General features: G+C 38.8%; 1 protein-coding gene and 1 pseudogene across 2 annotated transcripts in view; one reads left to right on the top strand and one right to left on the bottom strand.

Annotated features, from left to right (window-relative positions):
* Positions 1-3,568, bottom strand: part of LOC102883975 — a 3,904-nt pseudogene extending 336 nt beyond the window's left edge.
* The window catches only part of FAM210A (family with sequence similarity 210 member A), a 33,123-nt gene extending 11,671 nt beyond the window's left edge, over positions 1-21,452 (top strand). Inside the window, exons 2-5 of one of the 2 annotated variants that reach the window (XR_003045513.1) lie at positions 11,075-11,582; positions 16,581-16,692; positions 18,392-18,531; positions 20,134-20,271. Coding sequence is in view for 1 of the 2 variants with exons in the window: in XM_006909207.3 (XP_006909269.1) it covers positions 11,107-11,582; positions 16,581-16,692; positions 20,134-20,367 (822 nt within the window). In the remaining variant the exon portion in view is untranslated. Of the gene's footprint in view, positions 1-11,074; positions 11,583-16,580; positions 16,693-18,391; positions 18,532-20,133 lie in introns of both variants that reach the window. The other variant, XM_006909207.3, reaches the window with a different exon arrangement.
* The last annotated feature ends 145 nt before the right edge of the window (positions 21,453-21,597 follow it).

Here is a 21,597-nt window from a genome sequence, read left to right on the forward strand (position 1 = left end):
GACTCAGGGCCAGGACCAGGGCAAGAAGAAGCCAGTGCAGTCAAGCCTTGCTTGCTGACCTGCCAAGAGGGTCAGAATCCTTGAGGCAAGACATCCAGACCAGAGGCAGACCGTGGGCAGATCTCGTGGGTGAAAGGACCCTCAGGTCAGAACTCTGACAACTAAAAATCCCACCTGGCCATCATACAGAAGGAAGAAGGGCCAAGGACCTGCCCACCAGGCAAGGGCTGGGCCGGATCAGGGGCAGGTGTGCTTGGCTGCTGGCACTCCCTGGACCCAGGACCCTGCTTACTCCTTGTATCTGTCATAGCATCTGGAATCGTCAGGATCAGACTGGGTAGGACTGAACCACAGCTGCCAGAGAAGAGGGAAGAAAACTCTAGACCAGACCAGCCAGAGGACCCTAAGGAGAGAGAGGCCATCATCCAGAGGCTGCCTCCCCTTAAGTCATCTTTCCTCTCAACTGGTCCTAAAGGGAAGTGGGGGTGCCCCGTCCAGTGGATCACAGCCCAGGGGCTGTGTTAGGAGGGGGTGGGTGGAAGCCCCTTGCTATTAGCTCTTGTCCCCAGAGGACTTGCTCTTCGTGTCACGCTTGTTTCTTGGCAGCTTCAGCACTTTCATGGTCTTGAACTTCCCCTTCCTTCTGCCCTCTGGTTCAGCCTCCTTGTGGAACTCTTTCTTCTGTTCATCTTATCTTCCTTTTCCTGCCTCTTTCGGTCCTCATCCAGGCAGTTGATGACATTGTGCTGCTCAGTGAGGGTCACAATCTCCGCCCGCCCCCAATCCCCACCCCGGCCCCCGGCCAGTTCTTTTCTGGCTTTTTGAGAAGGCACCAGAGCTCCTACTCCACATCGGCCTGGATCCTGTTCCAGGTTCTGCTACTTGAAGACATAGATGAGCTCGGACTCCTGCCACACCAGCAGGTGCTTCTCATGGATGAGCTTGAACCAATATTCCAGCATGTCGTCCTCATGGCCCTCATTCATTCCATCACACAGCTTCTCCTCCAGCAGGACCCCATGGTGTTCCAAGGCATCCAGCTGGTGCTCAGTGGTGTCCACCTCCCTGTAGATATCCTCTTCAGGGGTGTACTGGTCAGTCTGGACCTTGCAATTGATGAACAGGTTCAAGGGCAAGGCATAGGGTTCTTGTCTCCAACCAACAAGAGGGATGGGGGTTGCATCACTGCAGGGCTTGGCTGGCTAGGGACCCGGGCTGCCCCTAGTATTGGGGGCAAGGCCAGGACTGGCACGAGGCATCCTGTCCATGCTGGGCTGCACCAACTTCCCAAAAGACGACAGGGAGCAGTTGGCACAGACTGGCAGATGTCCCAGGGGTCCAGGGGCATGAACAGCAGACTCTGAGGAGCTCTTGGAGCACAACCAGTGACTCCAAAAGCTTCCCAGTTGGGGTCTGGCTAGAGCCCTAGGATGACAGGCTCTCCACACTGAGGGCTGGCGATGGGGTAGCTGAGGGTGGTTCCGAATGTGAGAGGTGGGAGGTTTGGAGAGCTAGCGGAGATGCGCTGGGCACTTCGTGGGCAGAGTGCTGCTTTGTCTTGGGGCTGCTGGTAAGGGGTGAGGCCATACCAGGGATACAAGGACTTGGGCATGGAGTCCAAGTGGGCCTGAGCAGGGCTGGTGGCCAGGCTGGGTGCAGTGGGGGGTCTCCTCCTCTTCAAAGGGGTTGTAGGGTTTGGGCTCCAGGCCAGCCACCTCAAGGCTTCTAGGGACCACCCCCCTCCATACTTCCATTTTCCACCCTCCTGCTGTCCCAGCATGGAGGCCCGGAGCTACTGCTGGGGGTGGTGAGGTGGGGTGGGGGAAGCTGGCTGCTTCTTTGGCTCTGCTGGTACCAGAGTGATCCATGAGGAGTCTTTCCTGGGGGCTGGTGTCCTCTCTGACAGCGTAGGTGACCCTCTTGGCTTGGGGGTGGGGTTTTGTACAGTTTTCTATTCACTAGGGTGCTGCTGCCACCCTGCACCACCAAGTTCTCAGGCTACTGACTGGACCTGGGCTAGGGCATGGGAAATACTGGGGCGGTGGTCTTGGAGGCCTTCTTGGGTGCAGGCGTGAGGCGGCCAGCCAGGGGTGCTGGCCAGTTCCTGTGGTTTGCCAGAAACCCGGAGCTTGGTGGGGGCATCTGGATCCGGGCCTCGGTCCTGGCCTTGGGCACGTCCACCTCAGCTCCTGCAGCCGCATTAGGGCTAGGGCCTCCTCCCTTCACATCCTTGGCTGCTTCTGCTGCTTTTGCTTCTTGCTCTTGCTCTTGCTCTTTGGCTGTGGAGGGAGCCCAGGCTTGGCTCCCAACCACCTTCGGGAGGCCAGCCTGGCGCATGGCTCCACGCACACAAAGGTGCCTACGTTAAGCCCACTTCTGTAAGCCCCGCGGAGCAGGGTGTTGGAGCACTGCCGACACCGAAAGCAGTGCCTGTAGTACAGCTTGCCCTCGGCCAGGTAACACTGCACCAGCTGCACATGCTGCCGGCAGGCGGCACAGGTGCTGCTGGGGTCTGGTGGCCGCCCTGCTCCGTGGGACGGCTGGAGGAGAGCTCACCCTGACCCCTACCTGTCTCTTGGTTCCACTGGAGTAGATGCTTCGTGTAACGGGGAGGAGGGTGCCAGGCCCTTTCTGGGTTGTGAGACACCAGCTTGGCCAGGGCTGGCGAAGTGGTTGCAATACTGGGACACATAGGTCATGATGCAGAGGCACCTGGGGGACACTCATGGAGACCATGCCATTGGGGTCCAGTTCCTTGACCTCTTCAAAGGCCAAACGGTTATTCTCAAAGACATTGTCCTTGGAAATTGAATCAAAATCTAACAGGTCGGGCTGGTTCCGGTGCAGGATGGCGCAGAAGGCCAGGCCGTCCCAGAAAACTGCTCAGGTCACGGATGTCCACGCTGCAGTAGCCCTCGCAATGGCGGCGGCACCAGGCTAGCAGAGCACCCCACGGACCTGCCATAAGCCACATGAGGCATGGCCCGTCTCCGGGCGCCTCCGAAATCAAGCTTCACCCTCCGGCCCGCCTCCGGCCGGGCTCCGACGCGGCCCTGCGAAACGCCGCTCTTAACTCCTGACGCTCCGGTGCAGGGTCCCAGTTCGGCTGCCTGCTCCCTGTCTGGACCTGCCCATCCGGCTGCGGCTTACTCACCGCTGCCAGCTCCCTTCGCTGTGGGTCAGCCGCAGGCGCCTACGTCCCCTGACCTTGGTCCCTGCCTGCCCAGGTCCAGGGTGGATGGCGGGGCCGAGGCCTGGAGCGCCACCTAGCAGTGGCTCTGCCCTCAGATGCAGATGCAGACCCTACCCTGGTCAAACCCCAGTCCGTAGTTTGTTTTTTAAGGATTTCGTGCATTTCATCTAAGTTACCATATTCGTGGGTATGGAGTCGTTCATAGTTTACCTTTATTACTTTTTAAATGTCTATAGAATCACTAGTCATAACGCCTGTTTCATTTCTGATATTGGTAGTTTGTGTTTTCTCTCTTGTTAGCTTGGCTAGTTAGAGATTTATGAATTTTATTGATGTTTTTCAAAGAACCAGATTTTAGTATTGTTGTATTGTCTATTTCCCTTTTTCAATTTCATTGATTTTTGTTCTGACTTTTATTAAGTTTTTTTGCTTGTTTTAGGTTTACATTGCTCTTCTTTTTCTAGTTTCCTAAGGTGGAAGTTTAGCTTGTTGAGTTTAAATCATTTTTCTTTGCTAGTATTTGCGTTTAATGCTATAAATTTTCCTGTAAGCGCTGCTTTGTTATATCCTACAAAATATGGTAAGTTGTATTGTCATTTCCATTTACTTTAAAATATTTTAAAATTTCTTCTTAGCCATTGACCAATGGATTATTTGGAAATATGTTGTTTAATTTTTAGATATTTAGGGTTTTTCCAGCTATCTTTCTGTTAATGATTTCTAGTTTAATTCCATTATAGTCTGAAAACATATTTTGTATGATTTCTATTCTTTTAAATTTGTTAAGGTGTATTTTATGGCCCAGAAAGTGGTTTATTTTGTTGCACACTTTGTGTAAACATTAGCATATATTCTGATGTTGCTCAATGGAGAGTATTCTATAAATGTCAATTAGTTCATTAAAAGACTGTTGTTTAAACTATATCCTTACTGATTTCATGTTTGCTTGATCCATCAAGTACTGACAGGGGGGTGTTGAAGTCTCCAGTTAAAATAGTGGATATGTCTATTTCTCCTTTTCGTTCTGTTGGTTTTATCCCAGATATTTTGATTCTCTTTTGTTAGGTATATACATGTTTAGGATTATGTTTTCTTTACATTATCATTACTTATTATGAAGTACCCCTCTTTTTCACTGATAATCAAGGAATATCTGCAGTCTGCTTTGTCTGAAATTAATATAGCTACTCCAGCTTTTTTCTTTTTGATTAATGTTAATGTAGTATATCTTTCTCTATACCTTTACTTATAACTTATCTGAGTCATTATTTTTAAAACGAGCGTTTTTTAAACAACATATAGTTGGCCCTGTTTTTTTAAAATCTACTCTGACAACCTGTCTGTTAATTGGCATATTTAGACCATTCACTTTTAATGTTATTAGTACATTTTTGGATTAATATTTACTATGTTTATAAATGTTTTTTATTGCCATTTGCCCTTGTCCCCACCCCCCTTTTTCAGCCTTCTCTGGTTTTAATTGAGAATTTTATATGCTTCTATTTTCTCTTCTCTTTCAATATATCAATTGTACTTTTAAAATAAGTATATCATGGGTTTCCCTGGAGTTCATAGTATACATTTATTTAATCTAAGTCCACCTTCAGATAACACTGTCCTACTAACATGTGTAGTTGCAAGTACCTTATTATAGAGTTTTCTCAATTCCTCCATCTTGTTCCTGGTGATAACACTTTCATTTTATTTATTCATGTGCTTTTAATCACTTAATTCATTGTTACTGTTATTACTTTAAAAGGTTATCTTTCAGATCAATTAAGAATAAAAATGATTTTTATTTTTATTGATTCCTTCTTTATGTAGAGCCAAGTTTCTATGTTATTTCCTTCTTGAAGGGCAAGTCTGTTGGCAAGGAATTCCTTCAGTTTTTTGTTTGCGTGATAAAGGTTTTATTTCTCTTCCACTTTTGGTGGATAATTTTGCTGGATATAGAATTCTTTAAACTTTAAATATTCACTTCATTCTCTTTCTTGCCTGGTTTCTGTTGAGAAGTTGGTTCTAATTGTATCTTTGTTCTCTCAAATACATAAGGTATTTTTTCCCCCTCTAGCTTCTTTCAAGATTTGTTGTTGTCGTTTGCAGCTTGAATGTGATATGCCTAGATATGGATTTTAGATATTTATCCTGCTTGTTCTCTGAGCTTCCTGGACCTGTGGCTTGGTGTTTGTTAGTAATTTTGGAAAATTCTCAAACTTCGTATTCATATATTTCTTCTGCTTTGTCTGCTTCTCATTCTGGGATTTCTATTACATGTGTTGCACATTTTGAAATTGTCCCATAGTGCTTGAATATTGTTTTTTACTTTTTCTATTTGAGCTTTTAACATACTAATCAGTTATTTTAAATTCCCTAAAATGATAGTGTTAATTTGTACATTTAGTGCCCAAAACTTCCCAAGCTGAAGGTGCTTGGATGGAGGAATTGAGAAAACTTCTTATTTCAGAAGTAATTTATTAGAGATAAGTTGAGTCTTAAAAACTGACAAGTTGGGTGTGGCTCCATAGTTTAGTGGTTAGCACGTCTGCTTTACATGCAGAAGGTCCTGTGTTCACGCCCCAGGTGGAACCACGGGACCATACCCCGGGTGCGCCAGGCCTCCTGAGTGTGCCGGGGATGCCAGGCCCCCTGAATGTGGGGGGAGTTGCCAGGTCCCAGGGGTGCGTGTGCGCAAGCGTGTGGGGGAGATGCCCCGCCTTCAGAAATCCAGTTCTTAAGGGGAAACGGCAACATCCACATGTCAGGGGTGAAAGTGGGGCGGGGGGGGAGTTAAGGAGGGGAATAGGAAAACTGACAAGTTGTCGATATTCACTGAAGTAAATTTTATTGAGCACCCACTAGATGCCAGGTTTTGCACTAGTCCCTGTCACTACCAGGAATCACAACAAACTCCTTGCCCTCCAGGAACATAGAGTCCATGGAGAAAAAGAAAGAGAAAAAGGAAATTTCAATATCTGATGAGTTTTCAATGGAGGTTCTTGTCTAGCCTGCGGGATTGAGGGGCTTCAGAAGGAATTAGTGCCTGTGCTGTGACTTGCAGGAAAATGGCAGTTAGTGAAGTAGGATCGTCATATACAGAGAATTCATCCACTGTGATTTTGTTTTCACAGTTAGGTCTTCTGTGACTGTGCCCAATGGACTGGAGGAGATGGAGGCAAACCAGAAGATTCTATTCCTCTCACTTGTGCTTTAACTTGAGCAACTTTGCTTTTATTTATATTCTTTGTTGGACTTTCAAATAAGCTTTTGTTTGACAAAAAAGATATTTGAATTCACACAGTAGAAAACCAAATCTTTTTATTGAAATTTGTTGTTCCAACTCTAACTTTTTAGTCATTTTTTATTTCTTATAAGAGTGGAATATAAATTAGCTAATTTATTGTATACTCAGTTGTATTTTTTGTGACTGCTTGAATGTGTGAGGAACAGAAACGTGCTCATATAATCTTGAGCAGCATGGGTTTGGTAAAGATATAGATGAAAGAAAGGAATCTCATGAACTAACTCATTTGGCCTAATGGAACTGGAATTTCAGTATATAGCTGTTCTAGAATCCCAGCAGCACTCTGATATTTGTGCTTTCTCATTGGCATTTGTTCCAATCCATTCTACCTTCCCCTTCATTCTTTTAAGTCAGCTTCTCTCTCCTTTCTCTCTCCCTTTCTCCCTCTCTCCCTCTCTCCCTCTCTCCCTCTCTCCCTCTCTTCCTCTCTTCCTCTCTCCCTCTCTCCCTCTCTCCCGTTTCCACTGCTTCCTTATTTATTATTGACCACTGTGTCTTCACCCTACTTCTCTCTGCCTTAGGTCTCCTAAATGAGAGGCTTCTAACTTACTTTATCCTCACAACAACCATATGAAGTAGGTGCTATTATTAACCTCATTTTACAAATTGGAAATCAAGGCACAGAGAGGCTAATTAACTTGTGCAAAGGTTACATAGTTTATAGTGTTTTCAAGATTTGAACCCAGTCAATCTTACCTCTCAGATTCTAAGCTCTCAATTGTTAAATTCTAGTGCCTCATGAAATTAAGTCATGAGAGAATCAAACTTTACTTAGAAATTATTCATTATGTCCCTGCCATACATACATGGTAGGGTTTTATATTTAGAATTATGCACCATTAATCATATTCCAGCCACTTACAGTGTTAAAGGCTTTAGTGACATAATTCTGAAGTGAAAGGATAGCCACAATGGGAGAGTAATCTTGTCACTTCACTTGGAGCTAGTGATGTATTTCATTTTTTTCCATAACTGAAGCAATAAGCAATTTAGAACACTGCCCCTGTCTATAGGTATGAAAATTTCATGCTGCTGGAGCAGGAAAATAACAGGTAATTTTGTGTAAGAAATAAGCTAAGTCTCATGATTTAAAAATTTATTACTGAAATTACTGTGTTTGATTGGAAGCAATTCAAAATTAAGTTGTTCATCATTCCAGGTTCTCTAGTTGTATCAGAAAAATTTTAGGGGCCTGTTAGTTCACAACTTCTTCATGTCCACTCATCCACCTGTCCAGATGTAGCAGATTTGATCTGGGTAGGCTTTATGAGGAATGGCACCTCCATTATTGACCAATAACCAAAAACTTGTATCTTTAATTGTAAACACGAACAGACTATTGAAATCCAGAAGCAGAAGCTGCCGGAGAGCTGAAGCTATCATGCACAAGTGCTAGCTGTGAGACAAGATAATTCCTACGTTGCCTTGGTTTTTGTTATTCCTGAAGCCTGAATCATAAATATTCATTCCAGAATATTTATGATACTACTCAGTCTTTACCTGCCCTCTACTTTTACTTGCACTTATCTGAAGTAGGATTGCGTCTAGAAATCTAATGAGTCCTATGGTATATATCATCAGTATTGTGATTGATTGCCTTTGGAATCCAGAGCTGTACTGCCAAATATGGTAGCCAATGCCCACATATTGCCATTTAAATTTACATAATTCAATATTAATTTAATCTAAAATTTAAGACTCATTTCTGGGGTCCTATGTTTCCTTAGGGAGCTTTCACCATATGTCTTGGTCTACTCAAAATTGGCACTGTCTCGTCTAGAAATGGAGGTACAGCTTAGCGACCCAGCAAGTTAGTTATTCTGTCTGTGCTTCAGTGTCCTCATAAATAAAATGTCGACAGTAGTCCCTTCTTCATAGGGTTATGAGAATAATGTGAGTTAATATATATAAAGTGTTTACAGAGCCCTTGTCACATGGTAGGGAGCTCAAAAACATCTTACCATTATGATAATGATGATGAAGGATGATACATCTGGTATCAAGCTGCCTCTGGCACAAGGAGGCTAATTAACCTAGAGAAATGATCCCCAAATTTATATTGTCAGGTATGACCTGGCTACAGGAGATTCTGGTTTATTAGGTCTAGATAGAGACAAGTAATCTGTATTTTCGAACCACCTCCACTCCCCAGAAACATTCCTGACCTCCTATGATTCAGCCTGGTTTTGAAGCCACTAGCCCAGAGGTTTCTCAGGGAACAAAGGTAAATCTTAGTCCAAGTAGTAATTCAGGGGTGACCCTTGAAGACATTCTAAATAAAAGAAGCCAGTCACAAAAGGCCATATACTATGATTCCATTTATATGAAATATACAGAATAGACAAAGAGAGACAAAAAGTAGATTAGTGGTTGCCTGGAGCTGGGAGGGTGAGGGAATGGTGAATGACTGCTAACGGATATGGGATTTCTTTTGGGGATGATGAAAATGTTCTAAACTTAGATCATGGTGATGGTTGCACATCTGTGAATATACTAAAAATCGTTAAATTCTACACCTTAAATTGTGAATTATATAGTATGTGGATTATATCTCTCAGTAAAGATGTTCTTAAAAATAGGCAGTAAGTGGAAGGGGATAAAAATAATTTTTAAAAATGGGAGGAGGTAGTTGGCGAAACCAGGAGAAAGGATACAAACTGGGAGCTTGGAAAGAAGCTTTTTGTTTTAATCTTTTTTCATTTATTCACACACACAAATACATAATAATCTAGTTATCTGACAGTCAGACTTCTGGCAGCTTCAACTTCCGGAGAACTGCCCTGTAAAGGAAATAGGTTTAAAAGAAAAATGAAAGTCTATTAAGTTCAGCGAAGACCCTCACTAAAGCCATGGACAGGAATCATTCAAAAGTAATGGTGCAGGAGAAAAGCCTCAAAAGAAATCCAGCTAAAATAGAGACCAAAAATTCATAATGAAAAGTTTGAAAGAAATTTTTGTGTGTGTGAAAAGTGAAGCTAAACTTTATATTTGACAAACTTTAGACTATAATTTCAACTGAACTAACTCAGAATAGACAGCCACCTGGTATTTTCACCTTGGTGCAGGCATAGAATACATTTATAGATAAAAATAAAGATATAGGTTATAGAAGAGTACGATAATAGGTCCTTTACTCAATTTTAGAGTTTCACAACAAAGAAGTCAGTTTTGTGAAAATAGTTAAGGGCTTAATCGTTTTTCTCTGTGGCCTTTCTTAGTCATTTAATATTTAAATCATTCTTTATATGAAGCACCTATCTTTAACTCTGTAGATTTTTCTCTTTGGTTGTTAACTGGTCTGATTTTTCAGATTGTTACTTGACATTGACTTTCCTTTTGACTGTAGCAATCTCCAGAATCACTTTTAAAGGCTTCTTGGGAACCTATTTGATTTGAGAGATTTGCAGTTTTATTTCCCAATTTATTTGCATTGTGCTTTTGGATTATCTGTGAGAGCCAGAGAGGAGCTGATATTAATTGTTAATTAGAGAGAGATGAATCAGGGAATTAATTTTATAGGGGGATAGTTCATTAATGGATATTTTTATATGATTACAGTCAACCTTATACCTAAATAATAAATATTCATGTAAAATGGAGTAGCTGTGTTTATTGCCGTGCTAATTTACTGGAGTGCTAACTCATATCTTGACTCTTATTTAGTATACAATTTAAAAAATAAGACCATCTTAACATATTAGAAGGAGTAAGGTAGCTAGTGTGGGATGGGGTTGGTGATTGGAGTCAGGTGGCACCGCCTGATACTGAGAGAAGGAAATTGATTTGCTGTATAGTAATGCATACTATAATTCTATTTTACAGTGGGGAAACTTATGTCTAGAGAGGCCAAGTAATTAGCTCAAAATAATACCACTGTCAACTCATTTGGGTCCATCTTATTCTAAAGTCCATATTCTTTTAAAATTACATTATAACCATCTTTCCGACAAAGTGTTTGAGCTATCTGGCAAATTTATCTGTCTTCTCACCAGCCAATAACATACGTGATTTAAAGTTTTATGTAATTTAGTCTAAAGACATCTTAGGATAAAATGATATAGATGTCAACTAACACTTATGTGATGCTTGTTATTATTAGTTTACAAAACACTTTTACGTCAGAAATTTCATATAATTCTTGTAACAACCCTGTGAAATGATCTTTGTTTTACTAGTGGACTTAGGCTTGGTTTCTGAAAGGGAATTGCATGGAATTATGTTCCCAAAACGTTAGGGCCCAGGTCTTTGCTTCCAGATCTTATGACTTTTCAGTAATATTACACTGCTTCTTGTAGAATAACAAAGCCCTACAAATATCTCTTTTGTAATAATAAAATAGTCTCAAAACATTACCCTCCATGATGTCTCCTGGGCTCGGTTACTCTATCATATTTAAATGATGTGTTTTAATGAGATTTTAAAATTGCATTTTTATTATAACTATATACCTTAACATTAATTTCGTGAATTTAGTAGAAATGACTGTCTTTTACTTCCTAATAATTAATGATTTATTTTTAAGTGGATTGGTTTAAAGTGGAAATCTGTATAATCTGATTTTTTAAATCTGATCTCTATAGAAGCTGAAATTCATCAATCACCATTCTTCAAAATGCAATGGAATGTACCAAAGACTGTATTCCGACTGGCACATAGGACATGCATGGAACCATATAAAACTGGTCTCTTTGGTCACTGTCAAATTATAAAGGGACCATTACTTCTATATAAAGCCGAATCCAGAGTAGTTTTGGTACAAGGCCCTCAAAAACAATGGCTGTGCTTATCTGCTGTCCAATGCACTGCAAAGGAAAGGAAGCCATTTGATCCTCATTTACCCCAACCTGGGGTCCTTCACCATAAACAGTGGGAGCAAGATATTTTGTCCAAGAGGGTTATGTCATCCAATGCCACATCTCCAGGAACTCCTTCAGAAAAAAAGGAAGAACCTGATCCTTTACAAGACAAATCGATTAGTCTTTATCAACGGTTCAAGAAAACATTTAGACAATATGGAAAAGTTTTGATTCCAGTGCATCTAATAACTTCTGGTGTTTGGTTTGGAACATTTTATTATGCAGCCATAAAGTAAGTTTTTGCTTGATTGAGCATCTTTCCTTGTTTTATCAGAATGTTAATCTTAATTGTACCAATGAAAGCCTTAAAAAGTTTTTTTAAATGCTTTATTGTCTTAAAAGAGGGTGACTTTTTCATAACTTTTTTACATTTTAAACATAGCTAACATTTGCTTATTGTATACATCAGACTCTAAATTTTTTTAACTGTATTATTTGTCACAGCAACTCTGTGAAGCAGGTAATACTAATAGTCCCATTTTATTGAGAAAACAGATTAAGCAAGAATAAGTCAAAATCATTTAGTTTTTCCCAGAATAACTTCAGAGTCTTATTTCAAAGCCCATGCTCTTAATCACTGTGTTCATCTGTCAACGTTTAGGAGAGCACAGAAATAAAATCAGATTTAGAAATTGGGAAGCACCGTAAGTTCTGTACTGACATATTTCTTAAAGTATTCACAAATAAAAAGATATATTATTTTTCCATATATATGATTTTAATGGGAAATTAAGATATTTTTACCAAAGCCTGGCTAATATCTGTTATAGACGCAAAACTGAAGAAATTGCAGAATTATGTTTTAATGTTACTCTTATCTGATAAGTGTCAAAGTAATATTTTTTATTCTGATCATAATTAATTTGTTGTACACTTAAAATTTTGTTAAAAGGGTAGATCTCAGGTGTTCTTACCACAATAAAATAAACTTTTAAAAAAGATAATTTGGTAGGCCTAGCCTCCAGATATTGTAAAACATAGAATTCTAAATGTATCTTTTTTGTTAAATACTGTTCCTTTCTTTTAAGGTAAGTTATATTATTCATACTGTTCTAGGAGCAGCAGGAGCACACATAGAAACAGCTTACCAATGATTTCTAGTCTGTTTCTACTTCTAGCAGAACCTAGCAGGTGCCAGCCTGTGCCTTTTCCTTTGAACCTGCTGTGTGGGCTTTTCTTGTAGTCGTCTGGGTGTGACCAAGTCCAGTGAACTTATTATCCTGAGGAAGATGAGACAGCACAATGTAGACCATGGACATTTTGGTAAACTCTCCTAATGGGTTTAGATTTATTTTATACTTTACAAAAGTCCACTGATTTTCAGCATTTGGTTACATTTTCTAGCTTGATACTAAAGTATTAATAAAATATGGTAGTTTTATATATGAAGCTCACTTCTTAGAAAAAGCTTATTATTTACTAAATTAAAAGATAAAGGAATAGAGATTGTACTTACTCTCAGGAAACACGGGATTAGAGATGTTTCTTTACAAAAGTTCTAAAAGATTTTAACCTTGTATAATTAATGCTGTTCTGTTTCTCTCCATATCTTTTCTCTCTCTTGTTTCTGTTATTAAATTATATTCTTCTTCATTATGTATCATTAGTTTCCTTAAGAATTGTTCCTTTCTTCACAGAAGGTCCTTGTATAGAATACTTTATGGAATAATCTCTTTGTTTACATATGACATTTGTGGACATGTACAATATTTATAGAAGTCTTCAAAACTGCCTTTAGTTTTTTAACAGCATGAAATCATATACACCATTTTGAATAAAAATTATTATAGACATTCATTTTTTCTACTTTTAATTAATGGCTTTTTACATTTAAAATTTTCTCTTTTGAGCTATTGAGGATCTTTCTGGTTTGGTATTGTGGAAGATGGCATGAATAATACTTGTTTCTTCTGCCTTCCTTAGGTTGCCCTCAATAAGAATTCAGCCTCCTGGCCTTAGAAGGAGAGATCTAAGTTTTTAATTAATTGAATATTGAGAGTCTCATCTGTACTATTAAAAAGAGTACTTTTGTTCCTTTTACTTTTCCTTGACTTCCTTCGTTAAAGAGTTCTATAACTAAAAAAGCAGACCCCAAATAACGTAGTGATACTAATTATCCTTAAGATTTTTTCAGTGCTATCTAACATCTGAGGCAGTTGTAGTGACATTCTGCCATCCCCTGTAGAATGCAGTTTTATCCTTCCTCTTTTCCTGCAGAATGCTTGTGTGTAACCATGATGGTAAGACTGTCCACTTTAAAATCTTATTCCTTCCCCATCACAACTTGTCTTTTGGCTGTTTGCCAGCATGCAAATTCAGTTGCCAGACCCTTTACTACTGCCCAGCTGTGACCACTGGTCTAGTTCTGTTATAGCATCTCAAAGCTAATTTGTGTTATGTATGATATGTTGCTTCCCAGAACAGTCCTTAATATTTTTTATATTAAATTCTTAATACTTCAGAAATTGAAATTTAATTTGTTCTAAGTGAGGACCTTATTACAAGTAATAATTAGAAAATAAGGATTTAGGATATGTTCGAATGGCAGTATATCTTTTATTATGAGATGATTTTATTGTAAAATTGGAGTTGATTAAATACAGTTATTGTTTTTTCCCAATGCAACTGACAAGAGGCTGGATTTATTTTATTTAGTTATAGCTGAAAAAGTTCTCTGTTACTTGCTTGTTACTTACTTACTATTAAAAGAAAGAAGGAAAAATAGTTTGTAACTTGAAGATTGGGCATTTCAAGTCACACTGCATTACTGACCAGTGTTTTAGTCACTCTGACAACTATCGTTATTGCCTTGCTAGTCACGATAAAGCAAAATGCCATTCTTTATTTAGTTAACTCAGTGATAAAGATCTCAGGTTTTTGAAACATTTTATTTTGGGGAGATCTAAATTGTGCATGCTAACCGATTTTATTTTAAGCTAAGCTTTGTTGTCACTTCTGTTTGGCAAAAGCTTGCAGATATCTTATGTCTTCTAATCAGAAGTACTCTGGTCAAATGTAGTTCTATGATAATGATTTTGTCCTTATGTTTAGTTGTCTCGTGTTTTGGGCCTAAAGGTACAGATCCACTCAGAGGCAAAATCCTGACTGATTTTTACTGTACTTTATCCAGACTGTGAATATACCTTTGTCCTTAGGGATTTGTTTCTGCATCAGTAGAAACATCCATAAAGCTCACAGTTTGTGAAGCAGAGATTTCTGTCAGGCTGTGAGAAGTTCAGAATAAAAAGTGACAAAAAGTGGATATTACTGTTTGAATCAGACCCTCATTAATGCTTTATATTTAACAATTCCAAAGAAAATGAAAGTTATTTTTAAAAAAACGATCAAATTAATGCTTTAGAAATAAGTGGAGCCAGATGCTTGCTGCTTTATTTTACAAAGGTAACTACTGTTTGATCTTTATAACCATTTTTTAAAAAAATCAACCAATTTTGTCTGGTCGAATGTCTTTTTTTCCTCCTTCACGATTGCTGTTAACTATGTAGATTTTATATATTGGGCTTAGTCTGAATTAGGAAATAATTAATGAAATATTTTTATATTTGTGTTGGTACTAGAAGATATAATTACCATGTTGTGGTAGGATGTTACTGGACATAGTAACTTATTAGATCCATAGAATAGTCTTTATAGTACTAAGTCTTGCTTTAATGGGATTCCGAGAAAGATTTTAAAAGGAACTGACAGAGATCGAAAAAACCAGATTGGATTTGTAATTGATGTTTTCATTAAATTCTTTAAAGTTTGGTTCAGTTATCTGGTTTCCTCTTGTAGATAATAGGTAATTTTCCTTTACGCTGATGAGCCATATCTACTGAGAGTAGTCCCTAGTTTCTTAGTATTATTATAGTGAAGTCACAGAGAGGGAAACTTTTCCTTAGTTGACCAAATTATTGTTTAATATTAAAAATAAATCAGGAGTTTGCAACTACCATAATAGTGATGGATCCAGGCAATTCCCTTTCTGAATTACAAAGAGAAAGAGTACGTTTACAGTGAGCAACCTGTGGACCTTACCTTAACTAAGAGTCATACTTACCAGTGATGGAACCAACTGACATCATATGGCCCCTGTTGGTGCAGAGAAATGAACACAGAATCAACTGTGCAGCTTTCTGGTTGAAAAATATTTAACCAGAATCTAATCATATGAGGAAACAATCAGACAAATCCAAATTTCGAGGGACAGTCTACCATGCAACAGACCTGAAAGCTTCAAACATCTCAGTATCAAGAAAGACATCCTGCCTCCCTCAACAGGAAGTTCAGGGGAGCATTTTTAGGGGAAAAGAGACGAGAGAGAGATGACTGGATAGCGTTACGGAATATACTGGGACAATTAAGGATACTTTAATATTAAATAACATATTACTTTATTAACTGTATACTATGGTATATGTTAAATTTCATGGGCGTGATAATTGTTTATGTGGGAGAAGCACAAAACAAGCCTTTTAGAGGTGAAAGATCACAGTATCTGTAAAACTACACAGCATGTACGTGTAAAGTGTGCACGTGCATGCATATGTCAGCTTAACAAAATGTTGATAGTAAGGGGAAACTAAAAATAAATTAGGGTTTAACAGCTCAGATTAGAGACTTGCTCTGCCTTCTGTCTTTTGTTGCAATTTATGGTAATTGCTGCTTCACCTGCATTTTAAGTCTGATAATAGCATAGAATTATCCTTTTAGAATAATTGAAGTTTTCATCAAACCCATAGAATTATTTATTCCTTGCATAATAATACAATAATGTTATATCACTTGTTTTTATAATAATAGTATAGTTGGACATATTATTAGAGGTAACAATCTTAGGTCTTGAAGTTTGAATTAGAGCATTCTAAGGAAGTGGTATTTAGTTGAGGAAGCTATGATCAGGTAAATGATTCCGATCTTTTTCTCAGGTTATAACTATTAATTTTGCTCTGATAAACACATCTGTTTTTCTGAATATGCTAATTACAGATGTCTGTATGCAGAAGCAGAAGTTGCACAGTAAGATACAACACGACACTGATGTTTGTATACATATTGTATTTTTAGAATGAAATTAAAGTGCTTGATAATGCAGAATTGACTTTTAAACAAAATTTGGTTTTAGTGTCTTGAAAAAATTTATCCCTAAAAGTTTGTGTGTGTGTGTATGTGTGTGTGTGTGTGTGTGTGTGTATATAGATGTATAAATTACTTTCTGTTTCTTTCTTAGAGGAGTGAATGTCGTTCCTTTTCTAGAACTTATTGGGTTACCTGACAGCGTAGTAAACATTCTGAAAAATTCCCAAAGTGGAAATGCACTAACAGCATATGCCTTGTTTAAGGTAGGTACTATTATAAATGGATTGCTCCTCACACTTAACTGATGATTTGCTCAGTTCCCTGGAAAACTCCGCGTTAACCCCAATAGTTCTCTTTTGTAACTTAAACTATTGTACTTCATCTCTTATATGTCTATTGATTAAAGTTAAAATTTTTAAGTATAAAGATGATGTTTTAGAAAGAAGTGCTTTGAAAATAGGTAGATCATTCATAACCTGCTGTGATCACATGTGAAACTTTTGAATTTCCAGGGTAGAAGTTGTCTCTAACATTTTTCCTATTAATAGTGTATTAATTTTCCTTATTCAGAGATCCACATGCCACCTGACTTGTTAGTGAAATTTAGCGTTTATTTTGTTTATAATAGTTCATGTTCTTAATAAGTAAAATAGCAAAGTTTAATTTAATTCAAATTGTTTTATGTGATAAACCTTACACTTGTTAGATGTTATGTATGTTTCATTTTAAAAGTTCATAGTCATTATAACTGTTTTCTGGCTTTAGACAGTACATCTTTCTGAATAGTTTCTACACCTATTGGTCTTTATTTTGGAAGAGAAGACTCATTGTAAATTGTGGAATTTAGCCATATTAATCTCATTTTTCTCAACTGACATAATTATGAGGTCCTTTGTGGCGTCATCCTAAGAAAGAAAACAAGCAGAAAGCATTTAGAAACTAGATGTTATTTTACTTCTATTGTATGAAAATACTTAGAATTATGGTTTTATAATAGTACTCAAAAGTTAAGTTTTATTCTGATAGCCTCATTAGAATCCTCTGAAATCTTGGGAGATTTCCTGTTTTATTATATTTTAACTAGAGGGCTAAAGCTTAATTACTGAGTTTTTCAACATTAGAACTTATTAAATTTATAAATTATCAAGTTTCTAGTTATAACGGGTATAATTTACCTTTAATCAAACTATTATGATGATGGTTTAGACCATTTCTCTAATTATAATTGCTTCTTATCTCATGTTCCCATAGCATCTGTGTAGCTCTTATGTAGTTCATGTCACAGTCTCTGTGTTACTTTTATTTTTTAATATTTGTTTTCTTTATTTGATTATGAGTGCCCAGAAATTCAAAATCATGTCTTCTTTCTCTTTGTATTTTCAGAATGCCTGGTATTGTGCTTTGTAGGCAAATCAATGCTCAGTGCATGTTTGTTGGGTTGGAATTGAAATGTGAAGCTATACACATAGGTAGATTGTCATGTCAACAGTGTTTCTTCTAGCTCACCATTCCTCTGTGAGGTGGGAAATATGGAGGGGGATTCTCTTGGATATTTACTGTAACACACAGTTTTTCAAGTAGAGAAACAAACATTGAGATCTATTGCTTCAATAAGGCAAAGCCCCAAAGAGAGGTGTGGCAAGGTGGAAAAAAACTTAGGAGTATGACCTTGTGGCATTAGCTAGGGTAACTCTGTCCTTGAAATATACCATTGTTTGAGCTGACAAAAATTTGCTGAGCCCCTGCTAAGTGCCAAGTGCCAATTCCAAGTACTGGGAATACTGTAATTAAATAAAATGGTGCAAAATACCTGCCCTTGTGGTAGTGGGCAGTTGGAGAGACAAAGAAGGGAAAGTTAAAAAAAATACAGTGTATTTAGATGACAGTAAGTGCTAAGAAGAAAGAATAAATCAGTGATGGAGGGGTGTTTGTGTTGTCATTTGGTATTGGTTTGTTTTTCAGAGGGAGAGTTGCAAGAAGGTGAGAAAGTTAATCAGGCAGCTGTGTGAGAGAAGAACATTCCATGCAGGGGAAACCCAAAGGTCCTGAGGCTGCAGGATCCCTGGAGTGTATGGGAATGGCAAGGAATCAATGTGCCTGGAGTGAGTGAGCAAGGGCCACAGGCAACAGAGTGGCCAGATCAGGGCAGCCTGACTCTGAGGAGATGGAAAGTCACTGGGGAGTTTTGAATATATGATTTGTTTTAACAAAATCACTTTGGCTGCTATATTGAAAATAGTCTCACACGACAAGGGTAGAAGCCCAGGAGGTCATTGCAGCAGTTTGGGTGCAAGCTGATAGCGGCTAAGACAAGGTGGTAGCAGGAGAGGCAGTAAGAAGTAGGTGGATTGTGGATATATTTTGAAAGTATCTTACAGGTTTGGGGCCTGAGCAACTGAAGAATAGAGTTGTCATTTCCTGAGGTGCACATTGATTTGAGAGGAGCAAGTTTGGGGTGGGACCATTGAACATCAAGAGGTTAATTAGTTTTGAACACATGACATTTTGAGATTCTATTAGACATGCAGGCAGACATGAGTAGGTGGTTATATATACTGGAATCAAGGGAAAAGGCTGAGACTGGAAGTCTAAATTTAAGAATCACCAATATAGATGGCATTACAGACATGAAACTGGACAGGACTGCTGAGGGAGGGAGGGAGGTAGAGTCCAGGCACTGAATGCTGTCTCACCATGTTCAGAGGTAGGTGACATGAGGAGGAACGGCAAGGATCACAGGAATGGGCAGCCTCTGAGATGGAAGGAAACCAGGGAAGTGGGGGCCCTGGCAGCCAAACGGAAGAAGTACACCGAGGAGTAGATTGGAAAAACTATTTTAGGTGGTTCTTATTGCTCAGGGGCCTCTATTCTGTGATGAGAGCAGTTTTTGTGGAAAGGAGAGGGATGAAAGCTTGGTTAGAGTAAGTTCAAGAGAAAATGAAGAGGGAAATTAGGGATAGAGAGCCATACAGCTCTTTCAGAGAGTTTTGGTATCTGGCACACCTGTTACAACTATGAATTTTTATGCAAAAGCCTCAGAACGTGATGCAGACTCTCTGCTTTGTGATTCTCTTTGACCATATTGTCTACTATTTAGTTTCAGTTCTTAAATCAAGTCAGAATTAAACCTGTTTTGTCTGCAGCACATGTGCCATTTTACCACATGTTGGCCTCGCAGAGGTTCTGGTTGGGATTCCAGACCCAAGGCAGATTATTATAATGAGGAAAGAGCATAAGGCCTGGAAAAGTCAAAAGAAAGAGATGGGAGGTGAAACATTCAGATTCAGTAGAGAAGAAACATTTGGCTCATGCTTGCCTCTCACCATCTGAAGTAGTTTGGTTCTAGTGTTCTTGATAGTTCTGTGGGTTGTCAGGGTTTTAAAGAATAGAGACGACCTGTGCACCTTTGTTGCTGGTAGTGGTCCCAAGCCCTCTTTGATTTCCCAGTGGATCCACCCTGCCTGGTTCACTAGCATGCAGTCACGGACTTCAGTGCTGCCACTGCGAACGTTCTGTAATCCTGGATCAGTGTCCTATTTGTAAAACGAGTGTACAGAAGATGCACACACCCCTTGTTAGGAGGGAGAACCATAGAGGATGTAACTACATTAGCCTTGTGAAGCAGTAAAGTAATTTCATATTGTTTTTGCTTAAGACAGTAGTCATAATCAGGTATCGATCTGCCTGTTTGCTTTGTCCTTCAGATTGCAACACCTGCCCGGTACACCGTGACTCTGGGGGGAACCTCCTTCACTGTGAAGTATTTACGTAGTCGTGGCTACATGTCAACACCACCTCCGGTTAAGGAGTATCTGCAGGACAGGATGGAAGAGACAAAAGAGCTTCTCACAGAGAAAATGGAAGAAACGAAGGATAGACTCACTGAAAAATTACAAGAAACCAAAGAAAAAGTTTCTTTTAAGAAGAAAGTAGAATAGGGTGCCTTATATAACAGGTTGTAGACAGTTCCTACATTTTAACCCTTTGGAGAATGTGGACAAAGATGATATTTTTGGTTAGTTGCCTAAATATACTAATTCTCTGAGGGTTAAAGAACTAAGATCCCTTTTTAACATTAAATCAGTAGAAAAATCAGTGCTTTTTGAAAAGAAAAAAACTCAATGTAAGAATTTCACATCAATAGCAACATTAAGCAGTAGTTAATGCCTTGTAAGTCAGAGCTTTTTCAAGGTCTTCAGAATCATATTTGCTTTATGTTTTGTTGCAGCTGTAATTTAGGCAGGTGAGGCAGTTGACTCCTTGAATAACTGATGCGGCTTAGACAGAATGCTAACATTGGGTCTTCATCTTTATGTTATTCATTGAGGTTTTAACTATATTCAGTTTTCAATGCGGAGACAAACTATTATCATCAAAACTGCCTGTGAATAAGAGGATATTTAATGTTTTGATAAAAAGTATGTAAGTTACATACCAGTTAAAATACAGACTTTATTTGAAGAAAGTTGAATAAAAATTGGGTCATCTGTATGTAAATAACATGGTTATATGTAAATTAAAAAGTTGACCATTTAAAAATGATTTTTACCTGAAGTTTGTCATAATCAGAAATTTTAAAGCAAATATATATGGCCATAGTACTTTTTCACCTGGAACACAAAACTGTGACTTGTGTCCTCTTCAACTAACTTTTCAGAGGAAAAGTCAAAATATACCTTAAGTTTAATGTTGAAGCCACATTATCGTAAGCAGTGACTCAAGCTTGTGCTTGTCAAGCAGAAACAGATTTGGAAGGATGGAAAATGGCGTCAGCTTGTCATGGAGTTAACTCAGTCTCCCTGCTGTGTGGCAGGCCTTTGTCTCCACAAGTCAGCGCTCTTTCCCAATGTCTTTGTTCCAGAGTTAATATTGATCTCATTATGGAGTAAATTTTCAAATTCTAACTGCTGCTTTCCCCCTTATATTGAAATATCCTTGCTTGAGCATTTTACTTGAATTTTTTTTATATTATCTGCTTGGAATGAAATTCAGCCATTGTGAGATATGAAAGTTGCAGATGTGATTGAGCATGTGTTTGAGGATGTCTCTGTCTGTTTTCCTTTTGCTTTAATTGCTTTTACTTCAATTCTAACTCTTGAATTTATATTTAGAAGAGGGAATGGCCTCTTTCTAGATTGTCTAGATTATCAGGGACTGCAAGAACCAAT

This window comes from Pteropus alecto, unplaced genomic scaffold (assembly GCF_000325575.1).
Source record: "Pteropus alecto unplaced genomic scaffold, ASM32557v1 scaffold233, whole genome shotgun sequence".
NCBI classification, from domain to species: Eukaryota; Metazoa; Chordata; class Mammalia; order Chiroptera; family Pteropodidae; genus Pteropus; species Pteropus alecto.